Source organism: Mirounga leonina, unplaced genomic scaffold (assembly GCF_011800145.1).
Source record: "Mirounga leonina isolate KUSES-001 unplaced genomic scaffold, KU_Mleo_1.0 Mir_224, whole genome shotgun sequence".
Taxonomy (NCBI): Eukaryota; Metazoa; Chordata; class Mammalia; order Carnivora; family Phocidae; genus Mirounga; species Mirounga leonina.
In genome coordinates, this window is record NW_023270615.1 from 14,905,821 (window position 1) to 14,925,275 (window position 19,455).

At 48.4% G+C, this 19,455-nt stretch overlaps 1 protein-coding gene across 1 annotated transcript in view; it reads left to right on the top strand.

Annotated features, from left to right (window-relative positions):
- RCL1 (RNA terminal phosphate cyclase like 1) overlaps positions 1-19,174 on the top strand; it is a 63,011-nt gene extending 43,837 nt beyond the window's left edge. The window contains exons 7-9 of the mRNA XM_035029153.1: positions 3,847-4,003; positions 8,753-8,856; positions 18,442-19,174. Coding sequence (XP_034885044.1) covers positions 3,847-4,003; positions 8,753-8,856; positions 18,442-18,592 — 412 coding nt within the window. The 3' untranslated portion in view covers positions 18,593-19,174. The remainder of the gene's footprint in view (positions 1-3,846; positions 4,004-8,752; positions 8,857-18,441) is intronic.
- Positions 19,175-19,455: the final 281 nt, after the last annotated feature.

Below are 19,455 nucleotides of genomic sequence, written 5' to 3' on the forward strand. Positions count from 1 at the left end.
TTGTTACTGCAGATTTGACTTGGGTTTAGGGAAAGCCTTTGTGGAAAACCTCACTTTAGAAAATAAAAAGTTAATGATGATCTGTGTAATGAAAATACTTGTTTTAGGCTTTGCTTGTATATTTAGCAACCAGTAAGTTAGGGAAGCAATTAAAAACTAATTTTTTTATTATGAAAATGTTAAATATACAGAAAAGTTGAAAGGCTAGCACAGTGAACACCTGTGTGTTCCTACTACTTGTAGTTAACAGTGAATGTTTTGCCAAATTTACTTGTGTGTGAGTTTTCTGTGTTTGTTTTTGTTTTTGCTGAATCATTTCAGTGCTTACAGTCTGAAGCTTGCAGGTCGTGTCTCCTAAAAATAAGAATGTCAGAGATTGACTGTTGTGGGTTCAGGAATCATTTTTTTGCTAAGTAGTAGCACAGCCCCTCCTCTCTCATAGCCCTTCTGTCTGAGCTTTCCTTTGACTTCAGCCAAAGAAGGAGAGAGAGCACAGGAGGGCTGAGTGTGTTACGGCATTTCTGACCTTGACAAGGTCCATGGGACAGACGAAGGTGATTTCAGCAATGGGGGTGGGGTGTCAGAGGATACAGTTGGGAAAGGATTTGTGTGCCGGGCTGGCCCTTTCTCTGGGTTTGGAAAGGTCAGTGATGGTCCCAAATCTTTGGTGCACTGCTCAGGTATCGCCAGCGTTTTCCTTGTTCATGTGATGGGAGTCATAATGCCGGCATCGTTGGGTTACCGTCCACGTTGAAAGACCACATAGGTAAGCCACTAAGGCAGTGGCTGGCACATAGTAGGTCCTGCAGAAATGCTAATGCTGCTCCTCACTCCCCGCCCTTTCTCTCCCCTTCTTGGCCCTTCTCTGGGGGGAGGGGATCACAGAGCCATGGGGGGATAGGTAGCCGCAGCAGCAGCTGTCTGGGTGGCCTGGTCTCCATTGTGCCACCTTTGTCTGGCCCCTGGCTCCACGAGGGTGTCTAGGGATGAAGCAGAGGAGGCCTGAAGGCCATGCTGCCCCCACGATGGTGCAGCTTTTCCTAATGCCATCGACTCAGCTGACCCCGGCGTGTGGTCCAGTCCTATCCCTGCTGAGGGTGAGTAGGAAGCTCATACGTGGATCAGGACGTGGGCGTGATGGAGATCTGTGGGTCATCAACTCCAAGCCCCACTTAAAAAAAAAAATTACACGTGAAAGCAATGCATGATGTTAGGTTTGTGTTTTCTAAATCTCAAGTTACAGAGGACAAATGGTGCTCTTCCTTCTCTGTTAGGAAATGGTGAAGTCATAGTGGGCGTTTTCCTCTTCTGACTCGGTGGGGTATCCATGTAATGAGGTTTATTGAACTCTGAGACTGAGAGTGTGTGTTGTGGCCATGGCCTAGAACTGTGGGGAGCGGCAGCTCTGGGGTGGCCTGTGTCCGCACTCTGACCGGTATGCACAGTTGTCTGTTGTCCCCTTTTGATCCTCACAGTCAGGGGGCGCCTGGGTGACTTAGTCGGTTGAGCGTCTGACTCTTGATTTCAGCTCAGGTCATGATCTCAGGGTGGTGAGATTGAGCCCCGTGTCAGGCTCCATGCTCAATGCAGAGTCTGCTTGTCCCTCTCCCTCTTCTTCTCCCCCTCCCCTCACCCCCCAATAAATAAATAAAATCTTTAAAAAAAAAAAAAAAGCTCTCACAGTCAGGACTTTCAAAAAAATCTAGTCCTTTACCAATTGGGAATTTTTTTTTAAAGATTTTATTTATTTACTTATTTTTTTGAGAGAGAGAGAGAGAGTGGAGAGAGAGCATGAGCAGGGGGGAGGGGCAGAGGGAGAAGCAGAGTCCCCCGCTGAGCAGGGGTCCAATGTGGGCCTTGATCCCAGCACCCCGGGATCATGAGCTGAGCTGAAGGCAGACACTTAACCGACTGAACCACCCCGGCGCCCACCAATTGGGAAGTTTTGGAGACTGTCACTTGCAAATTACTAAGGCAGGTCTTCAGTGAGGTCACCCGGTGACCAGCTGCTTTGTCATCATAACTTGAAACAGGCCAGACAACACACACACACCCCAGATTGGAGGGAGAAAATTCGCGTAATGCACACATGGCTTCGTGTGTTCTTGTGTTTTTCCTAAAGCAAATACAGTGTTATATGGAACAGTCTTGATTAAATACAAAGCTTATTGTAATAACAACTACACACACCTCAAAGATTTCACATGGATGGAAAAATTCGGAAGTTCTTGGGAACTGTAAGTGAGCAGGTGAAAGCAGTGAGGGCAGCTTGCCTCCTGGTTCTGCCTCCCTCTGTTTCCTGCTCTCCATGTTTGCATGGCGCCTCCGGTACCACTGAGCTGGATGCCCTCCTTCCTCCTGGTCAGGTGACTCGAAGGCAGCTCGAGGTTGCCGCGTGGTGGGATGGCTGGGCGGCACGGCATTAGGCGGTAAAGCACGACTCGGAGCGCTCCAGAACGTTTGTTCTCACTCGCCCCCTTCCCTTGGCAGGTGTCCTTAACCCTTGGCTGGGTAGTTTTTCTGAAACAGATGTTTTGGCTAGTTTTGTGCTGGACACAGAGTGCTTTAGGAACATGGATGTTGAATTGTGTTAAAGGGGACACGTGTAGTGATTGCATGTCGAATATACTGCTGGGAATACATATTTTTTTAAAAGGCACTGGGCAAAGTAGATGTCTGTGATGTCAAACTTGGAAATTTTATGGAGAGGTGCTGTTGTTATTGTTCGTGGACTGATTTTATTTTGTGCCAAACCGGTTGTCACTGAGCTCTGTGAGAGCAGGAACTCCTGTGTTTACCGTGTGCTTGGTGTCCTGGCCATGGAAGCAGCTTTTCCCCAAATGTTTGTTGGATGCATGAGTGAGTGAGTCAGCTGGTGTTAGCTTCTGGCTGTTGGTGGTAGGAACACAACAGGAGAGAACACGGTGCCAGCTCACTGGTTAGATTAAATGAATTCTGAGGGGCGCCTGGGTGGCTCAGTCGATCATCTGCCTTCGGCTCAGGTCATGATCCCAGGGTCCTGGGATCGAGTCCAGGCATCGGGTTTCTTGCTCAGCAGGGAGTCTGCTTCTCCCTCTGCTGCCGCTCCCCCTGCTTGTGCTCTCTCTCTCTGTCAATGGATAAATAAAATCTTAAAAAAAAAATAAGTGAATTCTGAGTGAGGGATGTTCTTCAAACAAAGGTCTGTAGGCCCTTTCTGGCTCATGTGGTACTTTTCATTACGGGGGAGCAGCCTGGTATTTCAGAAGAAAGCTGTCATCGGTGGCCTCCGGCCACTGATATTTTCTGGATTGGTTGAAGGCCTAGTACTGTGGTGGAGAACTTTCACGGGCTTTGGAGTGGAAGGACCTGTGTTTGAAATGCATTTCAGTCACTCTCTAGCTGTGTGGGCTTGGTGCTGGTTGCTTAATTTCTCATTTGTAAAATGAGGGTGGTAATGTTTACTCTGCAGAGTTGTGGTGTCGAAGCTCCTAGCTCAAACTGGCCATAAGTAGGTGCTCAATGTCTGGTATCCCTTGTTCATGTTACTTTATATGTTGATCGTTACAGGCTCGCACAGTATGATCTTTCACAGTGTTGGAGTGGGGGGAAGGAAGGCAGGCCAATGGGAAAAGCCGTGCAAACTTGAGCGTAATCTTGGTTCTGCCTTGTGTGCTCTCACTAAGTTGTTTATATCTCTAGCATAAGCTAGTAGGATCTCTAGGAAGGCTTGCTGTGGCCAGAGAGAATGCCATCAAAGAGAAGTTTGTCTTCTCTTTTCCTTTTGCTGGTGAATGTGAACCCCCCCCACCTCCCCCACCCCCCACTTTATGAACCCTACTCATGTCTGTGCCTTTGAATCCCCAGGTCTCCTGGCTTTGGGTTGTCACTGGTTGCCGAGACCACCAATGGCACCTTCCTCAGTGCTGAACTGGCCTCCAACCCCCAGGGCCAGGGAGCAGCAGTGCTTCCGGAGGACCTCGGCAGGAACTGTGCCAAGCTGCTGCTCGAAGAGATCTATAGGGTATGTCCTCTGTCTCTGCAGGTCTGGGAGCAAAGCCATCATTGTCTCTCATTTTTATTCCTTAGTGACTTTTTTCCCTTCCAAGGGCTTAAGCCAAGGAGTTAACTTGTTCCTACCCATTCAGCGGTTTAGCATTAACTACTTGAATGGATTAAGTAAGCTAGTCGGTGACAGAGATCCAGCCCCACTGGTTTGGGAAACAGGGCAGGTAAGTTTAATGGGGAAAGGAAGGAACTAGAACAGAGTCATACAAAAGAGAGAGGGTTAAAAAATGAAGCCGGTTTGGTGGTGATTGGCCAGGTGAAGAGCACACACTGCCCATCTCTCAGCTCCTCGAGTCCCTGCTGTAGGGGAGCAGGGGCTCGCTGTTCTCAGCTCCTTCAAGAGAAGCCGGAGATCTGGATTTGTATGTGACAACTCAGATGGAAAATCGTATCGATGGCTAGGTTTTGCAGCGTGCTGTGGCACAGAATGCTGTCTGGGGAAGGCAGTCCTGCGTCGGCGCACAGTAGGGGCTTGGAAAGATCAGAATGCGGCAAAAGACAGGACTTCACCAGTTGCCATTTTGCTTCTGCAGCTCTGCTGTGGGACAGCTCAGACCTGCCTGGACCAGCCTGTCCTTCCAGTTGCCAGAGTATTCTCTGCGTGCACGTGCACACACACTTACTGTGTCCTAAAGGCAGTTGAGCTGACCTAAAAGAAGCAAGGAAGAAATTGGAAGGGAAGGAAGAATGACAGCAGGAGAAAATAAGATGAAGCTGCCTGGAAATATTCTCTAAGATCCCATAAGTTTGGTTAGATGAGAGTCACAAATGCAGCTCCACGGTTTCTGTTTTTCTGCACTGTCTTTCACCTTGGTTCCAAATCTGGAAGCGGAAACTTCGCCCTTGAAATGCAGAGTCCAGTTCAGGCTTTGAGGGATGTTCACTTCTCTGCTGTGTAGGCGAGGCCCCACGTTCTTGAACTGAGCACCGGTGAGAACTGTACTCTGGGTGGTTTGCTACTAGATGGTGTACGGTGTTTGTCACCTGTCTTTTCTGTCTAGCTCAAGAGCCTTTCATCTCTGTATTTGTGTATTCATTCTCAGTTACTAGACCTCTCTGTGGGTCCTTCCTGGAGTCTCCCAGGGAAAGCAACAAAAATCACATGTGAGCCCAGCGAAATAAAACCAGTAGGGCAGGTACAGTGGTGATTTTTTTTTTCATTCACATCTTCCTTTTGCCACTGTCACTGATAACTGTGGTAAGGTGATGGCTGGGTCATGGGATCCCTATACAGGCCGCATTAAGGAAAACAGCTTATAAACAGTCTACTCCCCTGATCCAAGTCAGCATTCTTGAAAATGTTATTGGTCACAAGGTGGAACAAGTAAGAATGAACTGTTTCAGACTTAATTAGGATTTCCAGGTCCTAAATGGCTTTATTTCATGTCCACCTAATTAAGATGAAGACAGAGAGCCTGTAAGTATGTCTTCAGTGAAGTGTCTCTGTCCTTGTATGTCCCTGTACTCACCGTTCAGCTGGGAAGTAGTGGAGGAAGGAAGCACCGTGTCAGATGAAATCCTCCAAAAAGAGTGTGGTCAGGGTCTGGCCTCAGCTCTTTTGATGCTAAATCAGCCCAATGGTTGGTGCTAAATTTAGTGATTTTTTTTTTTTTTATTTCGCTGATTTTTGAAAGACAGGTAGTAACTGGAAGCTGGGAATAATGATCCAGAGCTTGCGCTGCCCGTTACTTAGTTCAGGAAGTCTGTCGTCTAGGATTGTGTGAGGAAAGCCTGTGTGTTTTACGTGCATCCTCCAGCCCCTGTTGACGTGTGCAGGTGTCCCTTCCTGGGTCCTGTGGTGGCTGGCAGGCCCTCTTCCTGACTGTGGGGGATGTTCTGTCTCTTTCCAGCGGACCTGGGGGCATTGGAAGCATCGAGTCACAGAATAGCCCAGTGGGAGCCCATTTTGTATCCCCGTAAATAGTGGATCATAAGCTTCTAGGTAAAAGCACAGCCAGCCCATCAGTCCACAAGAGAGAAGACATACAATCTGGATTTGGTTATTTTATTTTTTCTTTACACTCCAGTTAAGTTCTATTTTATACTATTTTCTTATGCCTGGACCAGGTTTTCTGCCTTTGTTTTTTTTTTTTTTTTTTTTTAAAGATTTTATTTATTTATTTGAGACAGAGAGAATGAGAGAGACAGAGAGCACATGATGGGGGGAGGGTCAGAGGGAGAAGCAGGCTCCCTGCCGAGCAGGGAGCCCGATGCGGGACTCGATCCAGGGACTCCAGGATCATGACCTGAGCCGAAGGCAGTCGCTTAACTAACTGAGCCACCCAGGTGCCCCTCTGCCTTTGTTTTTAATCATTAAGAAAACATCCTTTGTATATACGTCTAGGATCTTTAAGTTTTAAAAGGATGAAAGTGCTTTATGCTTTTATGAATAATTATTTTTAAGATTTTATTTATTCGAGAGTGAGCGTGTGTGTGCAAGCAGGGGGTGAGAGGGGGAGGTGAGGGACAAGCAGACTCCCTGCTGAGCGCAGAGCCTGATGTGGGGGCTCGGCTCGGCTGGGTCTCACGACCCTGAGATCATGACCTGAGCCGAAATCAAGAGTCAGATGCTTAACTGACTGAGCCACCCAGGGGACCCTATGAATCATTTTTTATAGGTGTGTGATGTGACAAGGTTTAAATGAGTAATAAAAATCCATCCCTTTGAGGGTACACTTATTTTTTATCAAAGTTTTCATCCTCTTCTCTGATCCCTCGTTCCATCTGTGTCTCCTCGGTGACTGAGCCCCCTTGATTCTGTGGCAGGCTCCCTGGAACTGCCTTTCTCGCTCATCTTTTGTTGCCCCATCTGCTTCTCCTCCCTCCCACCCACCTCTCGAACATCTCTTCTGTTCAGATCTCACCCTGAGACACTGATCTCATCTTTCCACTCCTGCATTCAGAGACCTTCTCCAGCTTCTCACTTTCCCATGATAAAGTCAAAACCCTTGGCCGGATTAGAAAATCCCTGACTCAGTCTGTCCTTTCCCTTCTCCCGACCGTTTCTCGTCCGTCTGCACAGCGTGCAGCCGCTTTTCAGCTGCTCCTTGCTGGCCCTGGGTCCTGTTTGCCCCATCCTCCTGCTCCGGGGCCACCTCAGGTCCCTGTCCCCAGAGTCTCCCTCTGGTTCCAGCTGGGTGACCGCCCTCCCCTGCCCGCCTTGGCAGCCCCAGTGCCCACAGCCCCCGACGAATGCATAGCACTGGCTCCGCCTGAATTGTCTCTGTTCCTGCTCCTTTCTCATCGCTGCAGTGAGAGCGAAGCCACTCAGTACCAGGACTGCAGCCTGTGCCCTGGGGATGACTCCACTACCCCCTCCGTGGTGTCCCGTGCACACATAACAGTGATCACGCTGAAACGTCGCCCTAGCACCTAACTGGAAACCTAGCGGTGAGGATGGTAGAAGAGCAGCACAGTGATAAGAAGGAGAGATGGAGAACAGTTTAATTTTAGGCAGTTAGGAGAGGGGGCAAGTTCTGTAAGGCAGAGTTAGTGTTGTTGGGCCTCCTCTTCCTCAGGGGTCAGGTTGTCCTTTTTAGATGGAAATATATAAGCTGTAACCCTTCTTGTCCTAAGGTTTGCTAAATGAGATAAACACTGTCCTATAGTATCTCTGGTAGTTTGGGGGGGCAGTGGGTTTTCATCAAGGCTAGCTGTAGCATAAACCCCCTTATATTCTGACTCCATGGTCACAAATGAAGTCCAGCAGCAGAGAACGGGTGGCCGCGCCTGAGCACTGACTTACTCCCTACACTGCACACACTCCGAGAGGACAGGTGCAGCCACGGAAGCAGCAGTGGGGGGCTACCCATTCCGATCACAGTCCGGGAGAGCCGCGCTCAGAGACAGGGTGTCTCACCTTGATGCCTACAAAATACGTAGAGACCGGGGTCATCCTGCTTTCACTGTGTGCACAATGCAAGTTTGAATTGTAAATCAAGTTCTCCCAGGAAGTAGGATGAGAAATAAAGACACTTTGAAGGGCACAGATGTCAACAGCTGTAATGCATGCATTGGCAGATGCAAAATGGCAGGACAGTGGAGAAGTTCAAGAATGAAAGAAGGAAGACAACCAAAGCAGCTGTGTTCTGGTGTGGAGGAGAAGGAAGGGAAAGTGGCGGGGAGTAATGCGTAAGCAAGCAGTGAGGAGGGACGGGCTGAGCGCAGTAGTTCCCCAGTGCTAAGGCACACACAGGGAGAGAGCCGAGAGGCTCCTGGAACAGGCCAGCAGTATCTGAGTGTGACGGAATGTGGGCATAGGTGAGACCCGTGGAAGGTGACTGAATTCACGTCAGATTAGCTCCAGAACAGATCACAAGAGAGGCGGCATTCACATAGCCCTAGGTAATTAACTATACATTGCCTAGAGCTGATTAGGGGTTTTTGCTTGTATGTCCTGCCTCTTCTTTCCTTACAAAGGCAGGGTTTCATTTTTCACTAGATACAGCTGAATGTCTATTCATTCGCATAGTCTCCGTGATTACAGTTGTTTTTATTAACTGTTACTTTCATTCCCTAAAGTCAGCTGGTGTAAGGGTTACTCCTCAAAGACCTGCCCTCTATTTTATTACTGCTTGCACTTTGTAGTCTCCTCTTCCGTGGTTCTGATCCTCTGGGTGTCTGCAGTTTTCCTTCCCTCTGTTTTGTTGGTTTTCCATTTTCTGGTTGGCACAACGATTAATCTTTAAGGTGTTTGTGTTTACAGGGTGGATGTGTGGACTCGACCAACCAGAGCCTGGCTCTGTTGCTCATGACCCTTGGACAGCAGGATGTTTCCAAAGTCCTGCTCGGACCGCTGTCTCCCTACACGTGAGTCCTTGCCCTTCAGCCTTACCGCGCTGGCCGGTTTAGTCTTCCAATGGCCCAGAACGACACAGGTGTTGTGTGCCACACAGCTCGTCTCTGTGAAGCCCGGCTTGTGCTGATGCATAGAGAGCCAGAGCCTGTCATCCTAAACCTGCTGTTTAACAAGGATCCTGCTTTCCATTCTTTCTTGTAGCTTCACCATTCCCATCTGTCATTCCCAGGTCATCAGAGTTACGTGACAAATACTGGGCCGTTCTCTTGTCTGTGCTTTAGATTTTGTTTCCATTTTGGAGGTAAACTCCCGGTTCTGTTATAGCTTGGATTTTGTTGTTAGTTTTTTAAATCCCCCTCTTCCTTCGCTGTGGCCAAGAGGACTATCTTTTTGTCCAAGACGATAGGGTGTGAGCTGGCTGGAAAGATGAACGAGGAGGCAAAGTTCATAGTCCTGCCGCTGGACTAGTGGGGAAAATAGAGAGGTGAGTTTGAGGCCATGGGTGTCATCCGAAGTTGACCACTGAGGCAAAAAGAGCAGCTCAGACTTAATGATAAACAAGACTTAAATGATACACAGCAGAGGAGAAGCATTTCCTATTGATAGTAACAGCCGACAACTGTGTGTGTGTGTGTGTGTATGTGCATATCTACTTCATATCGTTACCTGGTCATCTGTGGGTGGGAGCGGGCTGGGTGGGCCTCGTGTGGGCGGAGATACTCAGGTAGATATGAGACTGAACTGTCCTTTTTCGGTTATCATGGTACCGATGCTGTATATCTGAAAGGTACAGTACTGTGATAACTGAAGAATGGTGGTGCCATCACATTGGGAGAGGGGCACGCTCCGCCATGACTGGGGAGACCAGGAGACTGGAGGAGATTCTTATGGAGGCTTTTTTTTTTTTTGATTGCTGGTGGGAGATTGTTTTGGAACAAGGAGATGCAAGAGAGTACATTCTGTTAACAGAGGGGGAAGACTGATAAGCAGGAGGGTGGTGAGGACCACACTATCTCCCGATAGCTCGTGTAAAGTATTTCACAGCACAGGAAACAGGAAATTGAGTAAATGGCACTCTGACGCCAGGAATCAACAACACCAAGATAGACTTTGTAACACCGGCAATTCGAGAGCGGTTCAGGGCTGGGAGCTCAGCACCCCGAGTGCAGAGATTTGCTTCCCGTGGAGAGTTTGCTGCCAGGGCCGACAGTTTGGGCCCGCCGCAGCCCCCTTCGGCTGGTTAGCAGCCCTCGCGCCTTCCTGACCTTTGCTCTGGGGCAGCCGCAGGCCTGACTGCTCGTGTAGCGTGAGGCTGTGTCTAGAAACGTGTGCGGTCATGGGGCATGGGGTTTGGCAGAACATTATGTGAAAAATGGAATGTATATTTTTATTTTTCCGTCACAGTGTTTTTTTTTTTTTTTCTTCTTTTTTTCTTTTGGAGATTTTTTTTTAGTTTGGCTCCAGGGCCTTTATAATCTTTTCATGTCAGCAGCCCCTGTGGAGATGGTCAAGATGTGACTGGGCATTTTTAAAAGTCCCTGTGTCCTGTCCTCCTCGACTCACTCCTCACCAAACATTAATTGCGGTCTCCTGTCTTCCAGAGACCTTGCCTAAAATTATAACGTCTCCTGGGAAAACAAAGTGGTCTGCTCTGAATGGAGCTTTAGAGGAGTTGGACACATTGCAAAATTATGTGTTTTGAGACTTGGGTCTAGGCCTTACAGGACATTTGTCCTCTGGATTACGTGCCTCCCAGGGCTTCATGTCAGGGAGGGGACAGCCTACCTTCTTTTTGGTAAACTAGCACAAGGGTGGGGGTTAGGGAGTTTATTTTTGGAAGTTGTATCTGATTGGGACCCATTTTCCTCATGGAAGGCTCCAGTGGCCCAAAGTAATGAAGGGGCAAAGGCAGGAAGAACTGTGTGTCCTTGAGGGACCTGATAAGCGAAGTTAACATCGTATTTGTGAACAGTTAAGGTTGAAAAGGGACAAAATCCACAATCAGGAAGATAATACTGGGGGGGAGCAGTTTATCCTAGTCAGATTCAAGAGCTTTTGAGATCAAACTGTCACACTTACTTTTAAGAGCAGATAAAGTCATAAAAATGTGTTTTCTGAAACCTGATTTTTAACAAAAACCAGAAGCAAGGCCCTCCTTGGTTTAAAGAAATGTATTCTGGCACTTTGCACATTTTGATTTTTATAAATAGCTTTTCAAATGTCTGTTTACAGAGCACTGGGATTAAGGAGGATGTTTTTTTCGTGCAGTGTTGCTTTTAAATCCTTTCTGGAAAATAAGGGTCTCAATGTTCTTCCTTCCTTTTCCTTTTCCCTCTGTCTTACTTCAGGAGATTCCTGTTGGTGGTGTTCTGTGTTACTTGAGAAAGTAAGTCTGTATGTGTGAAATTCTTCAGGAAGGCCAGAGAGATTTTTTTTTTTCAGTAGAATAGAATAGTATTAAATGGCATGCTAGTATGTGTAGAATCTATTTCTGTTGAATTTATTGAGTTTTAGATGGTTATAGTTGGTGACAGTGGTTCTGCCTTCCCCTCAAAAAGCTTAACTTTAGAATTTAGGGAAGGATATACACTTTATTTAAAGGCAGGGTGAACAGCAAGAAAAATGAATATTCATGAGCATCTTAGCATTTTGGGCAATTGTTCATCACTGGAGGCTGCGGTCTCCAGAGCCTGCTGCATTCTGCATGTGCGCAGGTATCAGAGTCCTGCCTACCTGGATTTCAGGTCTGGCTCTGCCCTGGGGCTTGGGAGACCGTGGACCAGGCACTGAGCACCCTGAGCATTTGTCTCATCAGTAGAGACGGTGAATGGTCCTGAAGTCGTGGGTTTGTGGAGATGGAGTGAGGCTTGAACGAGGTCAGGTGCTCAGCCCTTCCAGCCGTGCAGTATGCCTCACAGAGCTCAGTCCATGCCGGAAGCAGGTTTGTGCCTGGGCGTCCCCTCAGCCTGGGAAGTCCAGTCTCTCGGTAAGGTCTCTTTGGACACCAGGAGGCCTAGGAAACTGCTTTGGGTGTTCTCGAGCCTGAAGTCACTGTAAATTGTCTGCTCAGCTATCTCTAAATCGGTATTCATTATGACCAACCTCCTGCAGTCATGTTACTAAACACCACACATGTCTGATTTGCGATTCCAAGAATTCTGTAGGGTAGGTTTATCTAATGAACACTTACAGTGTTTACTGTTGTCTAGATGTTGTTTTAGGTGCTTTAAAATGCGAACTCATGTAGTTTTCATGATGACCCTATGGGGGCGATAAAGGCAGGTAGGTACTCTTCATGCTCCATTTTACAGGTGAAGGGGTTGAGGCTGGAGAGGTGGAATCCTGTCCCCTGGGGGCACACAGGTCAGCCAGTGGGGTTCTGACGGAGACAGTCTCGTCCAGAGTCCCTGCTTCCCTGATGCACTGTGCTCTTGTGTAAGAGCTGGGATTCCATCCACATCGCTGGGCCCCAGGCACCTCCCTGCCTCAGGCAGGGTGCCCTGCTGCATCTTTTCAGAGAGTCCTCATTGTAAAATGATCTCCTTCTATCTTTAGTTAGAAGTCTAAAATAAACCATGCCACTTTGTTTTTTTTCCCCCTCACTTTAATAAATGACCTCTTTCCACTGCGTGTGAAGTGCTTGGGGGGGAGTGAGAGCCCAGCGTCCTTGTTCACACAGACTGATCGGGGCGGTGGGCTCCCCCAGTCTGAAGCACAGCAGCGTGAGACCAAATGAGAGAGCACCCGGCGGTTTGGGCTCAGTGGCTTAGCTGCTCTCTGCAAGCTAGTGCGGCCCGCTCCACCTTACCTCTGCGGAGTGCTGGAGGTCCTGCAAAGCCCCGTCCCTTCTGTTATGCCGTTTGTACCCCAGAAACGTATTTGGCATGTGGGAAAAGCCAGGGACATCCTTACTTTTCAGATGAAAAGAGAGAAGTAGTTAAATTCACTTACAAAGGCGGCAGGGAGCAGAGAGTCAGGCTGGGGGAGATGTGGGGCCTCGGCCGAGCTGGGCTGGGGACTCACCATGAGCATTCATCCTTGGAACAGAGGTCAGCGGGCTTCAGGAAAGCCACTGTTGGGCAGAAAAAGCACCACCCGTGTATTTTTTAAAAGCTGGTGTGTGATGACTATGGGGTCCCACTGAACAGTTGCTCTTCCTGCCCCTGAAACTTTCCCCTCAACTTCCAGAGCAACCCCTTAGGCCTGAGAAGCAGGTAACCGTAATAGCGAAGTGACTTGGTGGAACAGAAGGCAGGACCCTCTGTCGGGTTTTGTGTCTGTGGAGTTCCGGGACAGAGGGCTCTCCTGTGATCCTGGCACCCCCCTGGCGTGGTGTTCAAGGGGTGGGGTGGGCCGCCTGGAAAGTCCCGGGCAGTTGGGGTTCAGTGGGCAGGTGCCCATGAGCCCAGTGGCCTTCACCTTTTGACCAACAGTGGTGGTGGGAACAACCCACCCTTTGAAAATACGCAGGAAAAAGGATCTCTGTGCTCCAGAAGTCTCTGTAAGTTTGTCAGATGGACTGGAGACTTTCATAGAAAAGTATTTTTCTACAAAAGTATTGTTGTTTTTGGTTTTGTTTTTTCCGAAAATAAATCCTCACTTTTTCCTGAATAACAAGAAAACTCACTACAGGAGCGCCTGGGTGGCTCAGTCGGTTGAGCGTCTGCCTTCGGCTCAGGTCATGATCCCGGGGTCCTGGGATGGAGCCCCGCTGAGCAAGGAGCCCGATGGCTCACCATACAGTTGTCTAAGTCAGGAGTTCAAATCCTTCACACAGGAGTCGTATAGAAAGAATTCCAGTTGTCTAAAATGGTCGGTCTGCAGAGCTGCCCGTTACTCCGTGCAGGTGGTCACCGTGCCCCCCGAGGGGCAGAGTAGCTGTCACTGAGCCACAGCTCCTCTCCCGTGTGGCTCTGTGCTTGTGTCCAAGAGGCGGGAGTCCGCAGTGTGGTGCTGGGGAGAGAGAGGGGTGGGCATCTGCACTGGGAGGAACAGGCGCAGCCACGCAGAGCTGCGCGTGGGGAAGGGTGCAGGTCAGCGTGGATGTGACTTGTTGAATTCCTTCAGCAGGCAGTTAGGATTTCACATCGTCTGTGGTTATTTCTCGGCTTCTGGAGACCCAGCTGGAGGGCGGAGGACATTCTGAAACCTCCCCCTAGCCCCTTCAAACAGGCAGCGGGGCTGGCAGAACATCCTGTAGAACGTGGACCCGACTTTGCTTTGGCTAGCCGTTCCAAAGGCTACACATGCCCCGCGGCTGCAAACGTGTGGGCCTGCACACTCAAGCCTGTGTTTCTCCATCCTTCTCCAGGAGCTCGGGGCGCCCGGAGGCCCCTCGGGGCTTCTGCCAGCTGCCGGGGGCGTCTGGGTTTTCCAGCCCAGCCCAGCGATTCCCAGCACAGCTGGCCGGGACGGCGCTGGGAGCCGAGCGCGCCCCAGGCAGCGACAGGACAGGCCGTTTTCTCCCCAGAGCACAGACAAGTGGGTGAGGCGGCTGGCGCTCTGCCTTGCTGCCGGCTGGAAGCGCTGCCCGCAGATGTCGACTGTTTATCTGTGGGTTCGATGTGTTTGTTTTCTCTCCTAGGACGGGGGGGGGACGTGGTGGGGCCCGGACAGAGAGCACGAAACGGAGCATTTCAGTTGGTGAGGAAGACAGGGAAGCCGGCACGGCCGGAGCGGGCTTCCCTTCCCTGCTGAGAATGAGGGCGTCACTTGTCAAACCCCCTCTCCCTTCAGTGCCTCGTGGCTGAGCAGCTGGTCGAGCGCCCGGCAGGGAGAATGGGTTTCAGCGGCAGACTCAGTCTCTGCCCGGGAGGTGCTCTGCCAAAGGGGGCGTGGGCAGTTGCGAGACAGCTCTACAGAGCATTAATTAGACCCCATGAGCAGAGCCAGGAGCGCCGTGGAAACCACACTGCTTGCTGGCCGAGGAAGCTTTCCTAGGAGAGTTGCCAGATGGGATGTTACTTTGAAGATGGAGATGAACAGAGAGCAGAGAAGCGAGGGACTTTTGTGCGAGCGCGCCCCATGCACCAGACCCACTGTGCGGGGAGTTACTGTTTCTTCTCTTCGTCCCTGATGTGCTGCTCATGTCAGCCAGACCGGCTGAGGAGTTGTGCCGCCCCCTTTCCTTCCTTTGTAGGTTGAAGGATGGAGGGACAGGAGGGGTGCACAATTCACCGCAGTAGGCTTTGCGCTCATTCGGGTATATACTGTGTGAGGGTGGGAGCCGGGCCCACCACTTTTGAATTTCACAAATATCGTGTATTTATTCATTTTGAACAGCTGTATTGAGATATAATTCACATACCACACAGTTTACCCTTTTAAAGTGTACGATTCAGGGGCGCCCGGGGGGCTCAGTCAGTTAAGCGTCCGACTCTTGGTTTTGGCTCAGGGTCGTGAGATCGAGCCCCACATCAGGCTCCGCGCTCTGGGGGGGAGTCTGCTCAGGATCGTCTTCCTCTGCCCCTCCCCCCCAGGCAAGTGCACTGCACTTGCACTCTCCCTCTCTAAAATAAATAAATAAATCTGTAAAAAAAATAAAGTGTACAATTCAGTGGTTTTTGGTATATTCCCAAAGTTGCGTGACCATAACCCCAGTTTCAGAATAACCATAATTTTAGAATGTGTTCACCACTGCACAGAGAAACCCTTTGCCTATTCACGGGTATTCCCTATCCTTCCTGCTCCCCCCAACCCCCAGGCCTGAGCAACCACTAATCTGCTTTCTGCCTCTGTAATTTGCCTGTTCTGGACATTTCATACAAGTAGACTCATATAGTACGTGGTTTTTCGTGACTGGCTTCTTGGACTGAGCACAGTGTTTTCAGAGTTCATCCGTGCTGTGGCGTGGGTCAGTTATCTACTCCTTTTCAAGGCCGAATAGTACTCCACTGTACGGATACCCTGCATTTTGTTTATCCATTCATCAGTTGATGGGCATTCGGGTTGTTCCTTCTTTCTTGGCTATTATGAATAATGTTATCACAAACATTAGTGTCAAGCTTTTGTGGGGGTGTATGTTTCCTTTCTCTTGTCCTGTACCTAAGAGGGGAATTACTGGATCATATGATAAGTCTTTACTTGAGATTTAACTGCCAGACTATTTTCCACAGGGCCACTCCGTACTAACATTGCAACCGACAGTATTGAGGCACCTAATTGCTTCACATCCTCGCCCAGACATGTGACGTCTCTCTTTTTGATTGTAGCCACTCTGTGGGGTGTGGAATGGGATCTCCTAGTCATTCTGATTTTCGTTTCCCTAATGACTGACGATGTTGAGTGTCTTTTCATGTGCTTATTAGCTATTTGTATGTCTTTGGAGAAATGTATATTCAGATCCTTTGCCCATCTTGGATTATTTGTTTTTTTTTTTATTATTGAGTTGTAAGAGTTCTTTATATTCTCAATACCAGACTCTTACCAGATACATGATTTGCAAATACTTCTTTTTCCAACCTGGGAGTTGTCTTTTCACTTTCTTGATAGTGTCTGTTGATGCACAAAATATTTTAATTTTGATGAAATCCAATTTATCTGTTTTTTTCTTTTATCACTCTGCTTTTGGTGTTGTATTTAAGAAACCGGTGTCCAGCCCAAGATCATGAGGATTTTCTCCTGTGTTTTCTTCTGTGAGTTTCATGTGTTAGCTGTTAAGTTGAGGTCGTTAATCCATTTTGAGTTAATTTTTGTGTATGATGTGAGGAAAGGGCCCAACTTCATCTTTCTGCATGTGGAGCTGTTCCAGCAGCATTTGTTGAAAGATAATTCTTTCCCCATTGAATTATCTTGGTGCCCCTTTTGAAAATCAGTTCACCAGGGGCGCCTGGGTGGCTCAGTCATTAAGTGTCTGTCTTTGGCTCAGGTCATGATCCTGGGATCCTGGGATCGGGCCCCTCATCGGGCTCCCTGCTCGGCAGGAAGCCTGCTTCTCCCTCTCCCACTCCCCCTGCTTGTGTTCCCTCTCTCGCTGTCTCTCTCCCTGTCAAATAAATAAATAAAATCTTTAAAAAAAAAAAGAAAAAATCAATTCACCATAAATGTGTGGGTTTATTTCTTGACTCTCAACTCTTTCCTATTGGTCTTTATGTCTAGAATCAGTATTTTGAAAGCTTCTCAGGTGATTCCATGTGCAGGCAGGGTTAGAACCATCTGGCTAGGGTAGGGAGTTTGGATGGTTCAGTTGGGGGGCAGAAGGATACAAGGTTGCTGGATACTTCATTACTGAGACGCAGACCATCTCTTCTTAACTAAACCAGTGTTCCCAAACTTGCCTGATTAAGAATCACCAGGGAGGGGTGCCTGGGTGGCTCAGTCGGTTAAGCGTCCGCCTTCGGCTCAGGTCATGATCCCAGAGTCCTGGGATCGAGCCCCTCATCGGGCTTTCTCCTCAGCCGGAAGCCTGCTCCTCCCTCTCCCTCTGCCACTCCCCCTGCTTGTGCTCGCTTTCTCTCTGTCAAATAGATAAATAAAATCTTAAAAAAAAAAAAAAATCACCAGGGATCCTTGTTAACAGTAGATTTCTGGCCCCTGTGCACTGAGGAGACATGGCCTGTAAAGGGTGGGGAGGGGCTGTCTTTGTGTTGGCCTATGCTTCCAGGCTCTACCATGTGGACCCTTGCTCCCTACCAGTTGTTAGTTGAATAGAACCTTCAGGAACTTGTGTGTTTAATGAACTTTCCAGGTGAGTCTTATGGTCGGGCCAGCTGGGGAGATGGTGAATCTGCTGGGGCAGACCAGTAGAAGCCTGCTTACCTGTACAATGATCTTTCCATGGAATTGCTGTTCCCAAGGTACCGTTGGGATGAAGCCATCATTCTGTCTTAAAGGAGATGATGAGAAACAGCCCTGTGAAACCCATTGTCACATTTACTGTGAGCTCCTCCTTGGCCATCTTGTTTACTATGGCCTGTCATATACACACAAATATTGTTATACCCATATTTCTTCCCACTCCTTTGCCTCGTTTACTTTATTTAAATTTCCATAGTACTTTTAAGGAGTATTTAACTTGTCTACCCCACTACATTGACAACTTCATGAGAGAAGGGATTTTTGTGTTGACTACAGCGTCCCCAGCACCAAGAACAGTGCTTGGTACCTAGTACACACTCAGTAAATGTGTGTTGAGTGAATGGAAAGGTTATATTGAGGTTGAGGAATGAAGAGAGAGACTTCTCTATTTTGGCATCTGCTTGGTTTTATGTCATGATGCTGTGAGTCATGGGAGTCCATGTTTTTCTCTCTTTGCAAGAGCTGCTCATAGACTAATGCCGAATTTGTGTCCACTCACACTGTGTGGGGCCTGATGACTTATGTGTCATGTACTAACCTCGGACCTTTAAAAAATGTATTTAATTTATCTTGTATTGTGTGCATCTCTATAGGCTGTCCAGATCCGCTTTGGAAAATGGCAGGCTGTTAATAAATACTATTTAATGGAACTTTGATTGAGATGTTCTTAATTTTAGATATTCTTGATCTGTGAAAGTAAAGGCTTGGGTTCTAGGTGGGGGAAGGAGAGCTTCTTTTGAAAATAGGATTTCTTTTTCACTCCTCCCTCGTTTTTTGTTTTTTTGTTTTTTCCTTTTTAGGATAGAGTTTTTGCGGCATTTGAAGAGTTTTTTCCAGATTATGTTTAAAATTGAAACCAAGCCATGTGGTGAAGAACTCAAGGGTGGGGATAAAGTGCTGATGGCCTGTGTTGGTGTTGGTTTCTCCAACCTTAGCAAGACCCTCAAGTGAGACTGTCACCAGCTAAGGCCCCAGCGCCTACCGACAAGCAGAAGCTGCCACGCACACCCGAAGGGACCAAGTCCACATTCATACAGGACAGGATATGCTTCTGCATCAAGGATTTCTTAATTTCCCATTAAAAAAAAGTCAGAATATTTAAATAAAAGACATCTCTGTATCATGTGGTTTCTAGCCACCTCTGCAGTGGCCCGGACATTGCTCAGGAGGCCCAGTCATGACGAGCGCTCCCTTGGCTCACCTGAATGAAGAGTGTGCCTTCAGGACACAGCTGTGCTGCTAAAACAGTCTCACACCTGCATCCCTGGGCTTCTAGGGATGCCTCCTCCTGCGAGGACTGACTGCTTTGGGCCTCGGTGTCTGTGTAGGGATTAAGTGAGATAATACGGGGTGGAGTGCACTGCTCCACACGTGTCAATTGGTCTGTGAAGCTCACTTGTCCCTCGTCTTCTGAATGGACTGACATCACGGAGGCAGGTGCTACCCGCCTGTCTGGCTCATCGTATGTGTATGTGGGGCGAGGAGTGCCTGGGGAGGGCAGGGCTCAATTAAAGTTACTGGATATTTTCTCTATCTAACGTGTGCGGTACATTTTCTTTATCCTCATGGTAGCTCTTCGATGTAGGTTTTATTATATTCTTAAGAAAGTTCACAAAGGGTGTTTTATCCCTTTGAAATTTATAATGTAAAGACATTACATCTCCTGATTTAAAGTGCTGCATGTAATAGCGTCAGAGTCTGGAATTGGACCCTACTCACAAGCTACGAAGTCAGATTATTACTGTTTTGTGGATGCTGGTGGAAGACCTGCGGATCTTGGGTCAGAGACAGAGAACTTTGTTACCTAGAGCACA